This window comes from Argentina silus (assembly GCF_951799395.1).
Source record: "Argentina silus genome assembly, chromosome: 6".
In the NCBI taxonomy this organism is placed as follows: Eukaryota; Metazoa; Chordata; class Actinopteri; order Argentiniformes; family Argentinidae; genus Argentina; species Argentina silus.
In genome coordinates this window covers 17,438,670-17,459,478 of record NC_139660.1, presented here as the reverse complement: position 1 = coordinate 17,459,478, position 20,809 = coordinate 17,438,670, and the positions used below count along the sequence as shown (strand labels likewise).

Genomic DNA, 20,809 nt, shown 5'->3' with positions numbered 1-20,809 from the left:
AGAATTTCACTTTCCAATCTTATCATTCTAACCACCCCCCCCCCCCCCTCCCCCCCAAAAAAGAAATATCTACACCAATGTCTGAACCTCGTTAAACACTCGACACGAGAAGGTAAAATAAAAAGATATTCAGTAAACAGCATCTCTACATGGTGAATTAGTCAAATTGCAGTAACAAAAGATTTGGTTAGCAGAAGCACAGAAGCATGGTAGTTGTGCGGGTGTGTGTGTGTGAGCACCTGTGTGTTACTAAAACTGGCACTGGTTCAATTCAATGACTCAACTGTCATGTGTGTCCGCTACTATCTATTGGTAAATCAGCAGTGTATAAAAATATAAAAAAGGCCATCATTTAAGATTCGTAAAGCAATCCAGCTTTAGTTTAAATGACACAAAAAAGCCATGGGAGTTAACCTCTCTTTGAATAAGGCTTCAAACCGCAGATTTAAATATGTGTGCCAAAATGACAGTTCAAAAGAAAATATTCTGAATCACTTTCTAAATCCAATCAACCCAACGTTTTCCAGTAGGTCACCTATCTGGACCATTAGGTCCAAGGTAGCCTTGAGGTGAACAGTAGCTAGCTTCTTCTCTGAAAACCCTCAAAAGAAAACAATACACAAACCTTTCAACGCACACAAAAAATAATTCACTAAATGTGTATTAAATGTTGGCATTCTTGGACAGAAAAGAGAAAAGAAACAAAATATATACAGCACGAAAAATATTGTATGCAATATGCAAAGGTGTCATGTTGCTTTCGGCAACCCTCCCCCCACCCCCCAAATAAGCCAGTCTTCACTGAAGACCCCTCGCCCAAATTAAATCACCTGTCCCTACCCATCCCACCCCAACCCACCCCGCTCACGCACAGAACATCACGAAACACGATTACGTCACTAAGCCTGTTAGTTTGGGAAAGGTGCACCACTGTAACCCCCCTCCCCCCCGACCCTGACCCCTGACCCTCAGACGGAGGAGTTGAGGGCCTCAGCGGAGTCGCTCCACTCATCCGTCTCGGGGTCGTACACCTCCACTGTGTTCAGGAAGTCGTTTCCGTCAAAGCCGCCCACAGCGCAGATGACATCACCCAGCACGGCCACGCCTGCGTTGCTGCGTGCCACCGTCATGCTTCCCAGCATCCTCCACTCATTCCTGGCGGAGTCGTAGACCTCAACACAGCGCAGCGCATGGGAGCCGTCGAACCCGCCCACCACAAACAACTTGCCTACAGAAAGAGAGACAGGGAGGGAGGGAGGGAGGATAGAGGGGTCAAAACACAAACTGACCTGATCTGGGTGAGGGATAATGATTTGGACATTTCTGCCAAATTCCAAGGTTATGTTTCACAAACACCTCATCTCTACAGAACACAACCCAGGCTGACCACGGCACCGCTGTCTGAACACTGCATGTCCTACAACTCAGGCTAGGATGCCGTCCCCACCCACTTTAACCCTTCTGTCACTCCATCGTCATCAACTCCCCCCCCACCGCAGCCCAGGTGAGGGTCTCACCAGCGTAGACAGCCACCCCAGCCCCCCTGCGCGCCACGTTCATGGGGGCGATGAGGGTCCAGGTGTTGTTATCAGGGTTGTAGCGCTCCACTGTGTTCAGGCAGTTCCACGACTCCGCCCCGCCAATCACGTACATGAAGCCATCCAGCTCACACACCGCCGCCTGGTGCCTCCCTGTCAGACACACACACACGGACACGGTTAACAACAAACTCCCTTTTCATCTTCACATCATACTACATGATGTTCAGTTCCTTCAACAGTACTCTGATAGGGTGAGTGTGTGTAGGTGTGTGTGATTGATGCTGTGAGGGTGTAATTGAGACGGTGAGTGTGTGTGTAGGAGTAGGTGTGTTAGATTGGGACGTACTGATGTTGAGGGGGGCACAGTTGTTCCAGGCCTTGGTCACGGGGTCAAAAGAGTCACAGTTCTTCAGGCCTTTCTGCCCGCAGGGGTCGGATCCTCCCACAACAAACAGCTTGTTGTTCAAGGAGCAGACGCCTGACAACCACAACAGAACAGATTTGTTTTCTGTTTTTTTCTTAAAGAAAACAATTCTTTCCTGTCGTAAACCTGTCTAGGAGGGTGGTCGTGCCCTTTCCTTACCTGCGTTGCAGCGGTTGGTCCGGAGCTCTGGCACTTGAGTCCACTCGTCAGCGTGCGGATCGTACGTCTCCCCACAGCTCAGCTCGTCTGAGTGGCCGTTGGAGCCGCCCATCACGTACAGCTGACCCTGTGGTAGGGGGAAAGGTAGAGGGGCGGGCCAAGTCAGAACACTCAACCTGATTGGCCAGAGACTCCGTAAAAAATAAATAAAAAAAAAGGTTAAGGGCGGGACGTACCATCAGCACAGCCATCTGGAAGCGAGCCCTGGGAGTCCGCATGGGAGCGCTGAAGGTCCAGCGATCCTCTTTGGGGTCGTAACATTCCACAGTCCTCAGACACTCCTCCCGGTTATACCCTCCTGGAGGAACAACACAAGTTAGTTAGGACGGACACACACACCAAGGGAGGTGGTACCATACCATTTCTCATTCCATGCATTACAATGAGCCTGTCTCCACCAGCCCCCCCCCCGGCTGACACTGTGGCAGTCCCAAGAGAGTAGCCCGCCTTGGTGGCTCATTGGCTGGGTGCTATACCTGCGGCGATGAGTCTGCCATGCAGCGCGGCAGTGCCCAGGCCAGATCGGGCGTAGTGCATGGGTGAGAGCGGGCGCTCCACCAGCTCCTCGGGCTGGGCCTCGAAGCTCATACTCTTCATCAGACAGGGGGTGGCAGTGGGGGAGGTCTGGGGACTGCTGCGGCCGTGCAAGAAGATCACACACAGCACCCCGTCCAGCACAGCCAAACACAGATAGTTGTTCTCTACAGAGAGGGGGGGAGGAGAGGTTGATGAAAATGGGAGGGGAACAGTGAAATGTTAAGCTGCCGCAAAAAAAACAGCTATACTTACATTTGTTATTCGCCAACACGCGTTATATACCCCACACTACTACCATATACCATCCATCCAACCAGCATTCATCATTTCACACACTTACTGGTGGTCTTCTCGGAGGCAATGTACTTCCACTCTCTCCTGCAGGTCTGTCGAGGGGTGTTGGCAGCGGAGCCAGAGGGGGACAGGCTACCGGAGGAGCTGGAGCTCAGCTGTCTCTGGGTGGTGCTCTCACGAAGGGGCTTCTTCTGCAAGAGCACAGCGCAGCTACAGAACCAACACTGGCCACCCGCTGACTACAAATACTTTATACTGTCTGTCTTACACGGGTCTAGAAAAGGAACAAAACCACCCCCACTTCAAAAGAATCACCAGTCTTGAGCCCCAACAACGCATCTGAAGCCGACTAAACACACCAAAAGCCAGCACAGACACAAGCCACACTAAGACTTCACCTAGAAGTTGCCACACATGACACACTCATCCCACAACAGGGGCAAGCCTTACTGGGAGGCAGTCCCTCCCTTCCCAATTTCAAACAGACTACACCCAACCAGTTCATCCAGATCTCCAGACTTCAGCGAGTGGTCTGAGAATCTGTATAAATAAACACACCGTCTGGGTGAAATATAAGCCCTGCTTTAATCGCTAGCTACACAAGCAGATCTTATAGTGTTCATTTTCTAGTTGACACGCCAATCTACTCTATGGGGCTTCTATAGAGTTGGGCCTGGAGATGGTTGGGGCCAGGCACGGCTTGTGTACCTGCACAAACTGGAGGTGGTCCTCCTCGGCACCAAACACCTCAGTATGTCCAACTCCCTCAATGAGGCTCCCATCGAGCAGCTTGTGGTCGGCTGAGTAGTACAGCGTTTGAACCTGTAAGACACACAGCGACACAACACCCATGTTGCTGTCTCCATGGCAACACACAGAATCCGGGAAGCACACGGGAAGGGGGGGGGGGGGACGGCGGAGGGAAGGGAGGGGTGGTCTTCCATCACTGGCTGGAGAACGTCTTCATGGACACACGCACACAGCTGCATGGAGAGGGGTTATTTTTAGGGTGGCAATATAAAAGCTGTCGTTGTCACTGCTGCTGCTTCTGTGTCTCCCTCCTCCTCTCTTCTCCTTTCATGTCTAGAAAAGGAGTCGGGGGTTGGTAAGACGCAACGTCTGGAAATGTCTTCAGGACAGAGGGAGGGGAGGGGGGGGGGGGTCACCAGGGTCCTCCCCACGACCTTTCACCCTCGCTGCTAAGGAACCACTTTCACAGCTGAGGTTGGTCAATTCAGGAATAGAGAAAGAAAAGTAACAACTGAGTTGAGCTTGTAGAAGTGTTGGCAAAACAGTTACACACATTGTATTATAGTTATATAAATAAAACTAAAAGAAAAACAGAGTTTTCAAACAAACAAATTAAAGAAAGTGATTCAAGTGGTGACAGGGTTGTTATGGTGGCCATTAAGAAGGTGCGCATTAGATCCTGGAGCAGACCACCATTTTAAAAGCTGTATGTAGTCTTTATGGTTAAAATGGCCATTCTGCCCACTTAAAAGGCCACATTTAGATTAAAATGTGATGAATTAGAAATGGGTGACTGGTTGTGTCTGTTCAACAGCGAAAGAGACAAAACATCCAGTTGCTGCCAACAGAATGTCTGTGGTCAGTTCCACAGTGAATATGGGGTATGGTGTGTTGGGCATGTGGTGGTGGAACAGATGTACTGTAAATGTATTCTCCATGTATTTCTGAGTCTCAACTGGTATCGATGTATTAGCATGTATTTGTACATTCATATATCATTGAAATGCATGTAAATGTATGCATCCTATCTAAAAGATGTGTTTGTATGCATGTGCATTCATATTTGTGCATGAGTGTGTGTGTGCCCTTGACAGATGGGAGCTCAGTGTTGCTTTGGCTGTAGAGAGAGAGGGGGCCGGTTCTCTCCTCCCTCTCTCCCCTTCTTTCCTCCCTCTCCCTCTCTCTCTGACTCATTACCCTGGTGGCTCAGTCTTGGCTCTTCAGTCTTGTGTCTTGCTGTTGTTAATAAACCTAAAGGAGAGATAAATCAACGGGGAGGAACAGTCGTTAGTACTGGAGCGCTGGTGGATGGACACACACACGCACGCACACACTCACTCACACACACACCTGCTCAAAAAGAGAAGGGCATCGGTGAGACAGCAGAGAGAGGGGAGCAGACCTCTGCACTCGAGAAGAGAGACCAATAACACTGGAAGGTGGAACCCACCGTGGACCCAAAACAGAAAAAAGGGAAACAGCCGAGAGGCAACGCTGCTTTGTTCTGCTCACCTCTAGTTTGCAGTATGGTCAGGTACAGTGTCTACTGCATACAGTAACTTACACTTGGAAAGAAAAAAATCAGAAAGAAAGAACGAAAAAACAAACAATCCTAATACAAGTCAGTGTCACATGGCACGGCATCATGCCACTTTGGTGTGTGTGTCGCGACTTGGCAAACATGCCCCCTGAACGAGTTTCTGAATGTCAAGGAAGGAGAGAGGGGAAGGAAGGAGGGATGGGTGTGGTCGATGAGTGCAGGTGAGATTCAGGAGCAAGGTACTGACCTCTTCCATCAGTCTGTCCAGCTGGTCTCCGTTCTCCCACAGACTGCGCTGGACCCAGCTGAGCACTTTGGAGTAGAGCTTGCCGTTGCTGGGGAGGGTCAGGCTGTCTTCCAGCATTACTTCTAACTGCACACACAAAGAGCCCAGTCAGACTACAGTAGAAGCTAAGACCAGCCACAGCTAGGATGTGCTTGGTTGGACTACAGCCAAGCCATCAACTCATTATTAGTTCACCATCCCCTTGCTGTTAAAGGGACGGGTTAAGCTATGACCCCCTTTAACTGGGGCCACGACAGGACAAAGCAGATTAGATAACAAATAAATGCCCTCGGCCTATTTGATCACAACCAATGACCGGTAACTGGGATCAGTCAAAAATAACATTCTCTAAGCGCAGGAAGAAAGAGCATTAGAAGGGCCTGGAGTAACAAAGTTGAATCGTGTCCACATTAACTGATGGATTGATCGTTATGAAAATATGCAATAACACATTTGAGCAAAATACAAGTCTGGTTTTAATAACTGTGTGAATGGGAAAATGTGATTCATGCAATTTGACTTAAGATATGAATGTCTTGAGATGAAATAATTGCTCTGTCTTGGCGTAGCGGGTTTGGCTGAGAGCCAGCACAGCGTCGCAACTCCTGCGGAGCTCATTAATCAATGTGTATCCTCCAATGATCAATAAAGCTAGCAGTCAGTTCCTGTCTCCAGAGAACAATTAAAGGTTGGATTATTGCAGCTAGGCTTTTAAATCCAAAATGATAATCTGACCCTGAATGAATACATTTTCAGGAGGATTTGTCATGTAAAAATGCATAAGTCGTGCTAATCTAAAGTCGACGTTAAAAAGCTACAAATACAATGCTTCAGTGTTACTGAAGTGTGTTACCTCCAAGCTCTCTCCAACTCCATTCTAACAAAAGACCATCTCGTCCTACCCTGAGACCCCCTACCATCCCCACCCCGCAGGGCTCACCTTGAGGCGGGGGAGTTTGAGGAAGTCCTCCTGCTCTGAGACCTCCAGCATGTGCTCCTGGATGTAGGCGTCCACCTTCCCCAGCACGCGGCCGTCTCCCATGCAGCTGGCAAAGTTGCGGAAGGAGATGGCGCTCTGGGAATCCATCTTAGACAGCAGGTAGTCTCCGCAGATCTGACCGACGAGAGAGAGAGAGAGGAAGTGAGGAATTTGTAGTTCACATTGGGTCTACATGATCAGATGCACCCGAGCGGTGCAGTGGGGATGAGAGCACAAGTCCTACCTGCTTGACTCGTTCCATCTTGAGCCTTTTGGCTGCAGTGTAGACCTCCTTAACCAGCTCCTTGTCTGCCTTCAGCCTGTAAGACAGACAGAGAACCAGTCAGTGACGGTGTGTTTAACAGGAGAAAAGCGGTGATGTGGAGGACTCGGGTCAAGTGTTGGAGGGGGGGGGGGGGGGGGTCAGAAAGTGGAAGGTGAAAGGTCATGGAGGTGATACTCACTGGGCAGTATAGGCGTAGTTGAGCAGGATCTCCACAGCCTCCGGGTCAAGGTCCTCGAAGGTGACGTGAGAGACGCCGTGAGACTCGATGTCGCTGTTGAAGATCTCAAACAGGTAGGGGCTACAGCAGGCCAGCACGGCACGGTGGGCCATCAGCTCATGACCACACACCTGCAGAGGACAGAGAGAGACAGAGAGCACAGGTGAGGGGATAAACTAGGGAAATCCTGCACAAAAGGCTCTGCAATACATTTGTAATGGGTCAAACAAACCAACTGAAACACACATTGTTTAAAAAGAGAGTACGAGTGTATATGAGAGAGAGAGTGTTGAGGGGAGGGTGGATCTGAGAGAGTGGTAGTGGGAGATGGGGCAGGAGATGGAGAACAGAGGTAGAGAGAGGAGTTGAGTGACCTTAAGTACATTAATAGCCTCCTAGTCTATCAACAACAGACTCTCGGCCCCAGAGTCTGTCAAACATAGCTGGTTCAATGGTTACTGAGCAGCCAGAAGTGGGCGGGCTGTTGGTGTTCAAAATGAAATTACTGACAGGTCGTAAAACCTAGAATCAGATATCACAAGCGAACACATCAATTTTTAAACTTCATAACAATATTTTTGTTTTAAGACTGTTGGATATCTCTGTTGCTAACTTCTAAATAACTAGCTAGCTTTCGTAAACAACTCTAGGAGGAGTTGGGAGTGGGAGGAGCCTTCTCAGGCTCAATAGAATTTCATCCCCTGTGTTTCGAGGAAGATCCAATCACATTGAGTTTATTTGGGTCTTCACTTCGCCTAAACCCCAGACTCTGTCAGTAGATGGGATGGGTCCTGGTTGATTATGTAACCATCCTCTCTAGACCACTGGGGGGGGGAATTCACTTTCAACAGGGAATATGGGAACAACAAGATAGCTACAGGAAGAAACCGTAGAGTAAACATTAACTGGAAAATAAACTGCCTCCAACCTTGTTGCAGGGTTCTCGAAACAAGTCATAAAAGTATTACACAAAATGTCCTGGAATTAAGGCAAACACGTCTGTACACCTCACCTCATCCCCTCCCTCCAGCACTTCCCAGTTCCACAGGTGCTGTGTGCATTGTGACTCACAGGGCTTTCTGGTACTATAAGGTGTCAACACTCTCATGGGGGGGGGTTGACAACATTCTTATGAATATAAAAAATACAATGCTGTCTGCTGAAAGACATTTTGCTAGAGATTTTCACTATGTGTCAAAAAGACTCCCTGACGGGGGGGGGGGGGGGGGGGGTGGAGACACACTTACCTGCAGTCTCACGTCACAGAACTGTCCGCTCTTTCTCAGGGCGTTCATTTTAGCCACGGTGGAATCCAGGAAAGTCTCATCCTCAAAGATCAGGTAACCGTTGGGAATCATCTTCATTTAATTTAGGTGCAAAGTCTGAGGATGGGTGTGATAGGAGGAAAACAGAAAAACAGATACATTCAGTCACATCAATATTAACTGTGTATGACAGTGTGACACACAACATCTTTCATAACAGCAGTTTTCATTACTTCATGATCACAATGAGGATTTAGATTGTTGTATGTGTGTGTGTGTGCATAATCTCTCCCATGTATTAGTGAAGGCCTTACCTAATCGTGAATGATGTAACTCCAGGGAGTGCTACTGGTGACAGTAGAGTAGAGGGTCCAAAAGAAGGCAAAGTAGACAGAGAGCACAGGGGAACCCAGGTCTTCTCTACCAGTGGAGGAGGGGGGTGTCAGAAGCAATGCCAGTCAACCAGTCGAGGGCCGTGAGTAGGGGGGGGGGGGGGCAGCCGCACCGATGCAAACTATCAGGCTTGAAGCGACTGTAATCAAGTCCTCGGGATCCCTTTGGCTATAGAGTACAACTTTTTCTGTGTTGGTCGTGCATTATAACCTAAGAGAAGAGGAGAGGAGAGAGGGGAAGGAGACCATTAGTCATGTACAAGAACAATGTTAGTTTGAAATGAGTCTTACATTCCTGGCGCTTGCTTAAAGCACAAAGGTCTCAGCCCATGAGAGCCTAACAGCATGGCAGGCAGGCAGTGACCGGCACAGTCAGACAGTACCACCCATTCACAAAAATAGACCCTCAGTGGTATTAACCCCTCTTTCCTTCCTTCCTTCTCCACTCCTTCAGTACCCCCCCCCCCCAGTCTTTTCCAGGCCCCTGATTCTAAACCCCTTTTCCCCCCCCATTCTAATCCGGAACAAACACACCCTCAGCTCTCCCAGACAGAGCTCCACCTCAGTCCACCTCACAAGGTCTTAAGACACTCCCTCACAGCTCGCCGCCGAGCTCACCCGCTGTTACACAAGCTCCAGCCTCACTAGGGCTCTCGCCCACTCACAATCTGCCAGGAAGCACACCCGTAAGGCCATGACCCAACCCTAATATTCTATCCGTCTATTTCGGGGACCCGTGGCTTGCGAGTGCTTATCTTAGAACTTGTGGCTGAAAATATACCCAAATCCTATAGCATCTCTATAAGTGGAAGCGAGAGGGGCGTGCGGCTGTCCTGACTGACCACCACTGGCACCACAGGCTAACCACACACACCCGACAGGAAACCTCTTCACAGCTCTCTCTCCCTCTCTGCTCTGTCACGCAGAGGAGCCCATAAATGTGTCACATCCAACCCAGCAAAACCTTTTGCGCAAGGTCACACAGAAGGCCTCCCCCACACAATATCACAGAAAAGGGCGGGGAGGGGTGGCAGAGAGGGGGAAGGAATGGGGAATGAGGGGTTTGGCTGGGGGTGATCAATCACAAAATGGGTTTTTATCACCCATGGTCGGACAAAGAGGGGCGGGGGTATGGGGTGGGGGGTGGGGGGGGACCACGGCAGCTGCACCATGCTGAAATCCCTTCCACACCATAACTCCTCACTCATAACACGGGTCAGTTCTGTGTTATTCCATTACACTTTTTTTTCTCCTCCACAATACACTTAACACTCTTGCTGCTGTCACTGGTGCGGACAGCTAGGTATCATACACAAGTGGTGTGTGTGTGTGTGTGTGTGTGTGTGATCTCGCCACCTGCCTAGAAACCTACAGCAGTATGTAAGGCCAGTAATATGTGAAGGCCAACACTTGGCAGGCCAGGCCCCTGTCAAGGAACACTAAAGAAAATGCAGACTTATTAATTCCTCTCTGGAGTGTGTGCGGAGGGGCATTTCAGAGCTCTTAAATGATCACACTCAGGGGGATAGAGAGAGAGAGAGTGTGTGTGTGTGAGAAACAGAAGCCCTGAATTAAATTCTAAAGCCTTATTCTACTCTGGCCTGGATGGCTGTGGCCAGAGAACAACCCGGTAACTAATCTTAAGCACATGAGATGTATTTAAGTCAGGCTTGGGGATGCACCCTTCTCCCATTACCCCGCGTGGGCCTTCAACAAAGACACCTTTGAGAGTAACTTAATCATACATGAAAAGATGTCCTAAATCTAGGAACCTTCTTTTGATATTGTGGCCCGTAAGGTTTTAACTGATAATTGATAAGGGAGGGTCCATCATCTTTGTGACCTTAATCTGAGGCCGTTTGGTCCACTCGGAGCGGAGTCATGTGATTGGTTGACTTGGGAGCAGAGTCAGGTGATTTGTAGGTAGCGGCCAGCAGCCAGTATCTGCCATCACAAGTGGTAAGCACACACACACAGTTCTCGGCTGCAACAGGAGTCGGCCAACTCGGAGAAACACTGCTCCTTGTGTGCTGCTGGAAATAATGACTGTCTTCTTCAGCGAAGGACAGACACGCACGCACACGCTCTCCTAAAACCCAAGGCCATGTGTGAAAGACACTTTTGTGCAGCTTTTTTTTCTTTTAAGCATGCCTTCAGCTGGTTAAAAACTGTCTGCTAAGCTTGTGTGTGTGTGTAGCCGGGGGGGGGCTGTGTGTGTGTGTGTGTGTGTGTGCGCGCGCGCATGTGAGCACGCTGTCTGGTGACGGTGATGGGAAAATGCAACAGTTATTCTCGTTTATTATTCTTTGGGGCAATGCTTTTTCCTCACAGAAGAATCGGATTCAAAGCAATTACATTTTGTGCCATCGTGTATCATGCCAATTAACCATTCTAATTGTTGGCATACCAAGGTAGCAGTGCAGTGCCAGGCAAGCTCTCACCAGTTCTTAACAGCTACCCACTTAGCCCCCTGGCTTCAAACCCACTCCACTGTCACCTAAACAGATAATCGTAAGTAAGTGATCTCAATTACACTAATCTGGCCCATTCGATATCTGTAGCAGGCAAATCAACCGCTAGCTGCCCTGACTGGCCTTAACTCTCTATGGAAAACTACTGGAATCACACTATCTGAATATTGTGTGTGTGCGTGTTTGTGTGTGGGGGGGGGGGCGTGATCAGATAATCATAGTCGAAGAGCAATGCAGGCGTCTCAGAGGCACGAAAACTCTTTCTACTTTTAATCACATGCAAGGCTTACACAACACCATGAGAGCTAGAGAGTGGGGGAGAAAGGACAAGCTGTACAGGGAAGGGGGAAGGGGGGGTGGATAGAATCCAGGGGAGAGGAAGCAGAATAAGGGGAACTATGAAAAATTCATTGCATTGCTGTGGAAAAGAACAGCATGTCACAAGACCAACGAGAGAGAGGCAGGCTACTCTGGAAATCTGGATGGGCGTGTCTCTGCCCACTAGCTGTGTGCGTGTGTGTTTGCGCGTGTAGGGATTTTTGGCCGTAGGTGTAAGGACCATGGTACCATAGCCTATATGAAGAGTAATAGAAACGGCCAGGCTGGTTACCAACAGTTGAATAAAGGTTCTAATTGTATGCCTGTGTACAGTATAGCAGTGTAATGTGTGTGTGTATGGGGGTTAGAGAAGTCCTAAACCACTCTGTGCACGTGTGTGTCAGTTGGCTCAGTTTTCCAGCAGTTATGCAACTCCTGAATGCTCCATTGGCTCTCGTTGCTCCTTTAAATTGGCTGTACCTCTCCTCCCTTCTCTCTCCCTCCCACTTTATTTTCTCCTTTTACTTCCCCCGCCCCCTCTCTCCAACCCCCCCCCCCCGTACTCCTCCACATGTCTAGATATGTTTTTGCCAGTGACAGACTAACTGCCTCTTCGTCTGATTAAACAATCCAACTCCTAAACATCTGATAGAGATTCTAACTGACAGTTAGGGCTCCACTATGGGAGTGAGTAGAAATTAATGAAGGAGATTTCATCCATGGATGGATCAGACAATAAAATAAAAAAAAAGCCTAAACTCCCACTCCTTCCCTCCCTGTTATAATCCACTCTAACCTTTAAGATCAGAGGCGAGTAGAATACAGATGAGGCAATTTTACGGACTCAGTGCGGAGTAGTGGTGGCAAGGGAGGCTGGCGGAGGTAGAAATCGGAGGCCATTGTAATGGAATGAGTGTTTGATACCATTCCTCATTCCATTCCATGCATTACAATGAGCCCGTCCGAAGATTTCTACCTCCACCAGCCTTCAGTGAGTGGTTGGCACCGCGTCTGGAAAATGAAAATTCAATAACATGCAGGTAGCCTGTGGATAGGCGCAACAGTCAGACTCAGGCTAGTATACATATTCATTAGAGCTGCTCTGCCTACCCAAGGGCTCATTAAACACTCTCATTAATTACACTCAAAGTGGTCACTAACATCGTACTGACAAGAAGAGGAAGCCGGCTGAAACCCAGGGGGGGAGAGGGGGGACAGAGAGTGATGCAAGGATACGTCCAGATTAAGATAGACAGAGAGAGAGAGAGAGAGAGAGAGAGAGAGACCTAGGGGTATTAACAGAAAGATAGACAGACCGGGAGGGAGATGAAGGGAGAGAAAAAGAGAGAAAAAAAAGAGACAGTGACAGACATGGTGTCATTACATCACTGTGGCTGGTTTCTAAATGTTCCCTCTCTCTTTTTCCATTTGTCTAATCAGACAATAAATGATCAGGGATTGAACAGCAGAGACAGGAGGGGTGAGAAAATGGCCACCACCACCAAGCACTCTAACAGTATAGGCACCAGTGTTAGGCCCTGTTAGAGCTCACATCTAAACTGGTTTGTGCTGTGCAGCAATGTTTTAGAAATTGTCTCCAGGACTTTCGAGTATATTGACTCAATGACTTAAAAAGGTTTTTTTATATATGTATAATATACATATATATATATATATATTTTTTTTTTAAAGTATGACTACAGTGTGATGGAATTGGTCCATGGGAGGTTTTAATCACAAAGTGAACTGTGATGCATTGATAAGGGTAAGATCAAAGAGGATGCATAGATTAGTTTTCATCCTCTTTGGCAAGATTCAGTGACAATGTAGCAGTGATACAATGGATCTTTGGTGCTCCACTACAGCGAGTGGCCTCGTTCAAAGGACAGTCTGTACCCAACTCAAGAGGTGGGTACTGCCAGTGGGCCGCACAAGTGATCGCTTGCCAAACCATCAACCCAGAACCAAGTATGGTCATACGGTGATCCGTTTTTTTCTATTCGCTGACACACCTTGTATGCCTCAACTACGGAACATTATATCATTGCGCGTGCGTAAATGTGTAGCTAGCGGCGGTAGCTAGACCATGCTTTGCTAACAGCACATCAGATTGTGCAAACCAGACGACAGCCCAAGGCAGTATGACATCAAAAACTAGGTCAGTAGCAAGAGATAGAAATTCAAATAGCATTCTTTTGTACTGTGAACACAAACACGGCAAAAAAAAAAAAAAACTTAAGGAAACAAAAAGCTACGACGGAGACATGACTCGTAACGTCGTTATAACGCCGGCGCGAGACGTTTAGCTCGGACAAGGAAGCTAGCTAGTGTTAGCATATGACCTTGCGTGCGAGGCAAAACTATCGTAGCCAGGGTAATAACAGCCAAGAATACTTAATAAATGTTTGCTCGTTTTTCACAGCTTAGCCTTACGGTAGCTTTTTGGTGATGATGACCTAGCTATTAAAAAAAACTGCGACCCAATGCGCACCGCATTCTATGCGAGATCATCATCAGGCATGGCAAGACAACCACGGACGGCGCAAGCAGCCTATTCATTCCGCATCAGTTGTCAAGGCGGGAATAGAGTATTAACAATATAACCAAACAACATATTTGCATGCTATGAACGTTTTGAGCGAAACGAACTCTGAAAACAAACAATGTAGTGTGGCTAACTAGACAAATTATGTATGCCGATTATTCCCGACGTGCAAGTCCCAACCATAGAAATACACCACGCCATCGGAGCCGGATTCTCATTTCCGCTCCAGAACAAGATGTACAATCCTATTTATTTGGAAATAAATTCTTACCTGTGGCGTTTTACAGTGGATGATGGTAGACATATTTAATGTAAATTCAGAGTTGTCTGGTGTGGTTGCTGCTGCAAATGCGATGCGGTTGGCACGGTTCGATTCCCTGACTGGTCCCTCTCTCTCTCTCTCGAATGCGTCTCGGCACAGGCAAGTTTGAACACGCAGAAGCAGTGGCTGAAGCTCTGAGCGCGCTCTCAACAAAAACCGTGGAAGTGCCACACCGCCGGTGACGTTGCAAACGTAGGACGGCCTTGCGCTAAAATACGTACACTCCCCCCACTTACTGGTCGATCACATTGGTCAAAAGTGCAAAAGACCTTATTGGGCTTGACATAAATTTGACCACCTTTTTTCTCCACTCTGATGTACTCAATTCTGCTCGGCAATTCTTGAGTTGAATTTCCTGTGCTTCCTTTAAAGACATACAGTAAAGACTCAATCTGATGATGATGCATGTGTCAGTAGATGCTGGTGGAGGTAGAAATCTGAGGACATTGTAATGCATGGGATCCATTCCATTCATTACAATGAGCCCATCCTCCGATTATCCTACACTGGTGTGTATACTATTATAGCCAATGTCAAATTAATCATGGATAGGAGAGAATTTCGGGTGGAGGGAGGGGAAATCCTTACCATGCTGATTCCGATGTACACTGTTTCAATAAACCATATCCATACGCCTTTACTTCACTCCCTTTTTAGTCCCTTAATTAGGTGCCTCCATTCTTAAAGAGGGAACATCCTGGCTCAGAGTTATAGCTCCTGGACCAGGCCTGATGGACGTCATCATAGGGGGAGGTCCTTAGATCCCAGGGGCTGGTTGGAGGAGCTCACTACTACCTCAGTGAAGCGGTAATTAGATCAATGGATCAGTGTCACTAGCTACTATAGACACATGAGTCCCATGTGGGTTTAGCCGCGTCCTGCCCTGTGACGTTTTGTAACGCTGGCGCCCACTGTAATTCAGTGACAGCACAAAAGCGTTTAGCAAAAGGCAAAGCCCCAGAAGGGCTCTGTTCATTGTGTGAAGAGAGCCAGGGGGTTTACAACCAAAAGCCATGGGGGGGCAGTCGACACATGGATTAGGTGTGTCAACACACTGGCCACTACAAGGCAAGGTGTGGAATGTATGCTGGGAGACATTGTCATTCTATCTGTCGCCCAATGTGGGGGAGAGATTCCTGAACAAATTAATAGTGTTTGTGTTGTAGGGGCATCAGAATGGATGACCTGTTGCTATGCAGTCTGACATTCTGTGTATCGCAGACAAACAACAGGCTCCTGCATCAGATTTCATGTGATTCCTCACGCCTTTGTGTCTATGCATAATGCCTTGCTGTTCACTGAAACACTGGAAATGTACAAGACACGCAGCCTTGACGTCTAGAATGCCCACAGCAAAACAATCCAAACTTGCCACACAAGCATTGTTGAAATGCACGTTTTGCAATGCACATTCCTTATTGAACACATTTTTGCTCCTTTTAAAAGGTTGCATTTGTTTTGAAGTCAAAATCCAGTCAAATTACTACTTACTGAGTTTATAGTTTTTCATTATTTGCTAAATTCTTGTTTAGTTGGCCATCTATTCCAGTGGAGGCTGGTGGAGGGAGAGGACAGGCTCATTGTAATGCATGGAATGAAATGAGGAATGATATCTGTTTGGTACCATTTCTCATTCCATTCAATGCATTACAATGCGCTTGTCCTCCTATTTCTACCTCCACCAGCCTCCACTGGTCTATTCAAGATTCCCCTCACAGCAGATTGTAGCAGAGAGTACTGCTGCAGCAGAGGACACTTGTCATTGAAGATTCCTTGGCGAGCCCCCCATCTTCTCCCCAGTGAGAGCCAGTGGTGACATGGGTCCAGACAGACGTGCTGACTACAGCTGATGGAGCAGAGTCAGCCCTCTCAGCCTGACTACTATAAGCTGTAGCCCTGTTATCTGTCTTATGTACTGTAGAAGCATACAGCAGCACAGCAGCTCCCTCCTGTCCCTCAGTCGTAGACTTCCTGTCGCACCCACAGCTCCTTACTGTCCCGCAGTCTCAGATTGCACTCTTAGAAAAAAAGGGTTCTTCCATCTGTCCCTGTGGTAGAACCCTTTGAAGAACCATTTTAGGTTATAGGAAAAGTTCTACATTGTGGAAAGGTTCTATATCCACTGAACCCCAAAGGGTTCTACATGGAACCCAAAAGGGTTTTCCCACAGGACAGCTGAAGACCCCATTTTATGTTCTAGGTAGAAACTTATTTTCTAAGAGTGTGCCTGTAGCACAATTAAGCACCCATGTACTACTCTCCCTACTCTCCCTCATTCATCTCCCAGTCACACCACATGCCAACTCTCAGTGGCCGCCCAACATGTTCAGTGGGGCAGCGCAGATGGCTCCTGACAAGGGCAGTATGAATATTTCAGGTAAGTCTCTCTGGCTCTAACTCTGGCACGTGTCAGCTGCCGTTGAACTTGCAGGCATGGGTGAGATTGTTAAGAAGTTAGACGCAATGCAGCGAAAGAAAAACTCTCCTAACTCATCAACACTGACTGAACTCAGTGGTGGGCAGCCTGGAAAACATGTACAAGCTCATTTAGCTTGGATATTCTGATGTTGCTGCGGTGTTGATTTGAAGTCCTCATAAATAGTTGAAGCATGATGGAATGGAATTTTGTTGTTGTTTTTTTAAATTATTATTATTATTGAATTTTTTTATACATTACTAAAAAAATTCACATGGTCATTTCAGTCCTTTATGGTTTTTTTGGTATTATTTCTGGTGTACATGCTTAGATATTTTTATAGGTATGATATAGGTTGATATAGGTCTTGAGATTTTATTTAACTCCACAACTTTTTGCATGTACAGGGTTGAGAGAGTTTAGGGTAATGTTGATTATTGAAAAGGTCATATTCTCAGCCTGAGAGAGAGAGAGCAGTAGTGGAACATAAGCATGGTCCCGTGAAGTCACAAGGTGTTCCTGATAAGGAGCAGATAAGTTGTGAAACTCTCTCACACATGACGAACTAATGTCCTTGACTACGCATAGTGTAGGGCACTAAGTTTGAATCTCTTTCTGTAGTCATATCTTTAGAAACGTACTGACATACTTTAGAGTCAGTGGGGTCCAAGCATTGTAGGGTCAGAGAGATAGTGCCTGATAATGCCTGACATATACACTCACTGAACACTTTATTAGGAACACCTGTACACCTTCTCATGGTGGAGGTGGTGGAATGGTGTGGGGAATGTTTTCTTGGCACACTTTGGGCCGGTTAATACCAATCAATTATCACTTGAATGCCACAGTCTATTTGAGTATTGTTGCTAACCACGTGCATCCCTTCATGGCCACAATTTGCCCATCTTCTAATGGCTACTTCCAGCATGATAATGCACTGTGTCACAAAGCAAAAGTCATCTCAAACTGGTTTCATGAACATGACAATGAGTTCAGTGTTCTTCAGTGGCCTTCCCAGTCACCGGATCTGAGTCCAATAGAACACCTTTGGGATGTGGTAAAATGTGGTAGATTCACAGCTTGAAAGTGCACCTGAAAAATCTGCAGGAATTGTGTGATGCAATCATGTCATCATGGACCAGAATCTCAAAGGAATGTTTCCAACATCTTGGAAAACACCTTTACTGTTCTAAGAGCAAAGGGAGGCCCTACCATGTGTTAGTATAGTGTTCCTAATAAAGTGTTTGGTGTGTAGATTTTGTATGATTCCCTAGTGGATGTAAATTCTGACCCAGATAGGACAGTTCAAAGATTATACTGAACATTGATACTGTAGAATAGATTAGTCTACGTTCTGTATATAACCACCACAGATCCAGATAGTTCAGAAAGGCCACTCTGAGAGGGAGGATGGGTTTATGAAACAATTGAAACAATGTCATTAAAGTTAAGAGGCCGAAATGTAGCATTCTATAGATCGAGCCAAACTCTGAGGTTTTAAGGCAGAACATTTACCATTTCGCCGGGCATTCATTCAGTAAACTAATTTTCCATGCTGGCAGTAACATCAGCAGTGACAGTGGAAACCAATTAGAACGTGGCTGCTAATTTCACACCTTAAACTGGCTTGTTAACTGTCTCCATGGTGCAATGGAGACCGGTTGCCCCAGTAACGTGTTCATTGATTGAACAGTGTCCAGTTTTAATAGCATAGCTGGGTGACATTTTGAGCAGTCGGCTGTTGGAGTCGTCTCTTGCTCTTCATTCGTCTACTTTTGTATTTTGTGAAATAGAACTGGAATTCTATATATTTTTAAGCTTTAAGCAAATAAAAGTGAAAACATAGTAAATTGCAAGAGTGACACTGTTCATAAGAATATATACTTGTATACATTTACTGTAATACACCATTACTTATTTGGCATGAGTTCTGTCAAGGAAGTATGTTTCTAATGCATTACTAATGTACATGTGTGTACACATGACAATTATCTTGAATGATGTTCTCAGGGTTGCCTATGAGAGCATTTACCATATGATGGTATCAGGTTTGTTTGGTTCTGTTCCATCCCTCGTTATTTGGAATTATGTATTGTATAATATGATCCTCAATGAGGATCTGGTTTTGCTGGTCTTCCTGGTTCCGTTGCAAATTGCTCAACTAAATAGGTACTCGTGCAAAATACACTTGTCTACTCTTGGCTCTGTGCCCAACAAAATAGTTGCCTTCCAAACCATACAGATATAAGTCTATTTGTAAAGACTGTTAAAAGCTTCAAACTCACCCTGTTCATCATACCTTAAAGCTGGAGTGGATTATTCATGCCTTGACGGAGTTCTCATCATAAGGGAGAGGAAGGAAAAAAAACAAGGCCTATGACTAGCCCAGTTTGGCATTCAGGGTGGGAATGTAGAGATCAACTGGAGTTTAAGACCGCCCCTTGTCCCCTTGCCCCTCCCTGACTGAAATAGAGTTCTAGTGGACTCCCCCTGACTAGTCGGATGCTCTGAACACACATTCACATTAGTGTGGGTCGTTACTCACAATTATAGATTGTCATTTCCAGGTACAGTACAGCCAAGGCATATAGAATATCAATTGTATTAGTTTGAAAGATGTTGACATATTGACAGAGTGGTGACAGGGGGAGGGATGATTGTCAAAATGAAAATAGCATGAGATGCAAAGTTGTTCAAATGAAACCAGCGTGAGTTAGAGTCATGTGAGTCACATGAGGATGGACGAAATAAACGATGAATTCTGTAAAGTCACCATGACTGCTTTAAGTCACCGGCACCGACACACCCAACATTGTCTCTCTCCACAGACCCGTCCCAGGATGTCCCCAATTACCCTGACCCAGCCGGGTCCAAGTCACAAGTGTCAGGCCTTCTGATCTGTAGAGGAACACTAAGTCCCTTCGCTTCGTATGGAATGAGAAATGGTATCAAACCCACATGTTTGATACCATTTCTACAGTAATTCCATTCATCCATACATTCATCCATACATTCCATACATGCATTACAATGAGGCCGCCCTCCGATTTCTACCTCCACCATCCTCCCCTGACTGTGTTATATAAATGGACATGACCAGTCCTGCTGATGACCTGAACAGTGATACATCACAGTGTATCAATAAGCAGATCAATGGACTAACATGTGACTGCACCAGTGACTATTTAGTCTCAGATAATACTAATCATTAGCCCTTCCCATATCCATCCATCTCTCTCTCTCTCTCTCTCTCTCTCTCTCTCTCTCTCTCTCTGCCTCCCTCACATGTCTCTCTTTCTTCCACTCTGTCTCTTTCCACATATGTTGATTGCCTGCGCTCCCTCTCGTCCTCATATCCATTATGACATTGATTTGCTCGGTCAGGTCCTTCATTGTTATTACAGAGTAGAGAACCATTTGAAGAGCCAGAAATGTAGCGTTCACTCAGTGTGTGTGTGGGTGTATTTCATCACTTGACTCAGACAAGTCCCTCTCAGACAGAAAGGATCTCACAGTTTTTATGTGAGAATGAGACAGAGTCGAAAGAGACTTGTTGCCACTGAATTGGAGCTCATGACAGATTCTCATGTTCCTCTCCTCCCAAATCATGTCATGAACACGACTCAAGCAAGAACGTGTTAAAAAAAACAGGGAATGAAGCTACTTTATATTCATTAATGATTAATTATTCATGATATATCACGTAAGATCAGAGGCAGTGGGCCCTTTGCCATCCGTATGTACAAGACCAAAACCCCATGAGATCAGGTTGCCTGAGGACAAGTAACTGGGTTGAAGGAAAATATACAACTGTGCAAAATGACTAAATAGTACCACATCAAGAGAGCTTGAATTAGCTCACTGCTGTAGAACTAAATCTGAATCTGGGCTCTTTCAGTACAATTTCATCGGTCTAATAGTGTCTACTCTTTGTCTCATTGCCATTTCTCTCTCTCCCTCTCTGCTTCCTTCCCTCCCTCCCTCTATATACAGTGCCAATGCCTAAG

At 46.6% G+C, this 20,809-nt stretch overlaps 1 protein-coding gene across 1 annotated transcript; it reads right to left on the bottom strand.

Annotated features, from left to right (window-relative positions):
* Positions 1-334: 334 nt before the first annotated feature.
* Positions 335-14,510, bottom strand: ivns1abpa (influenza virus NS1A binding protein a). The gene is made up of 15 exons (XM_083671707.1): positions 14,336-14,510; positions 8,653-8,941; positions 8,321-8,455; positions 7,035-7,204; positions 6,815-6,890; positions 6,532-6,705; positions 5,553-5,678; positions 3,724-3,837; positions 3,062-3,206; positions 2,661-2,885; positions 2,361-2,482; positions 2,125-2,251; positions 1,888-2,019; positions 1,518-1,691; positions 335-1,228 (listed from the first exon to the last, which is right to left on the bottom strand). Exons 3-15 carry the CDS (start codon positions 8,435-8,437, stop codon positions 969-971), a joined length of 1,962 nt encoding a protein of 653 aa, XP_083527833.1. The 5' UTR covers positions 8,438-8,455; positions 8,653-8,941; positions 14,336-14,510; the 3' UTR covers positions 335-968.
* Between the last annotated feature and the right edge of the window lie 6,299 nt (positions 14,511-20,809).

Excerpts from the sequence above, each read along its gene's own strand:
- ivns1abpa (XM_083671707.1), bottom strand. The coding sequence starts at position 8,437 with ATGAAGATGATTCCCAACGGTTACCTGATCTTTGAGGATGAGACTTTC. Across the intron at positions 6,706-6,814 it reads AGATGGAACGAGTCAAGCAG|ATCTGCGGAGACTACCTGCT; the intron begins GTAGGACTTGTG and ends CTCGTCGGTCAG. Across the intron at positions 2,252-2,360 it reads TCCAGATGGCTGTGCTGATG|GGTCAGCTGTACGTGATGGG; the intron begins GTACGTCCCGCC and ends CCCCTACCACAG.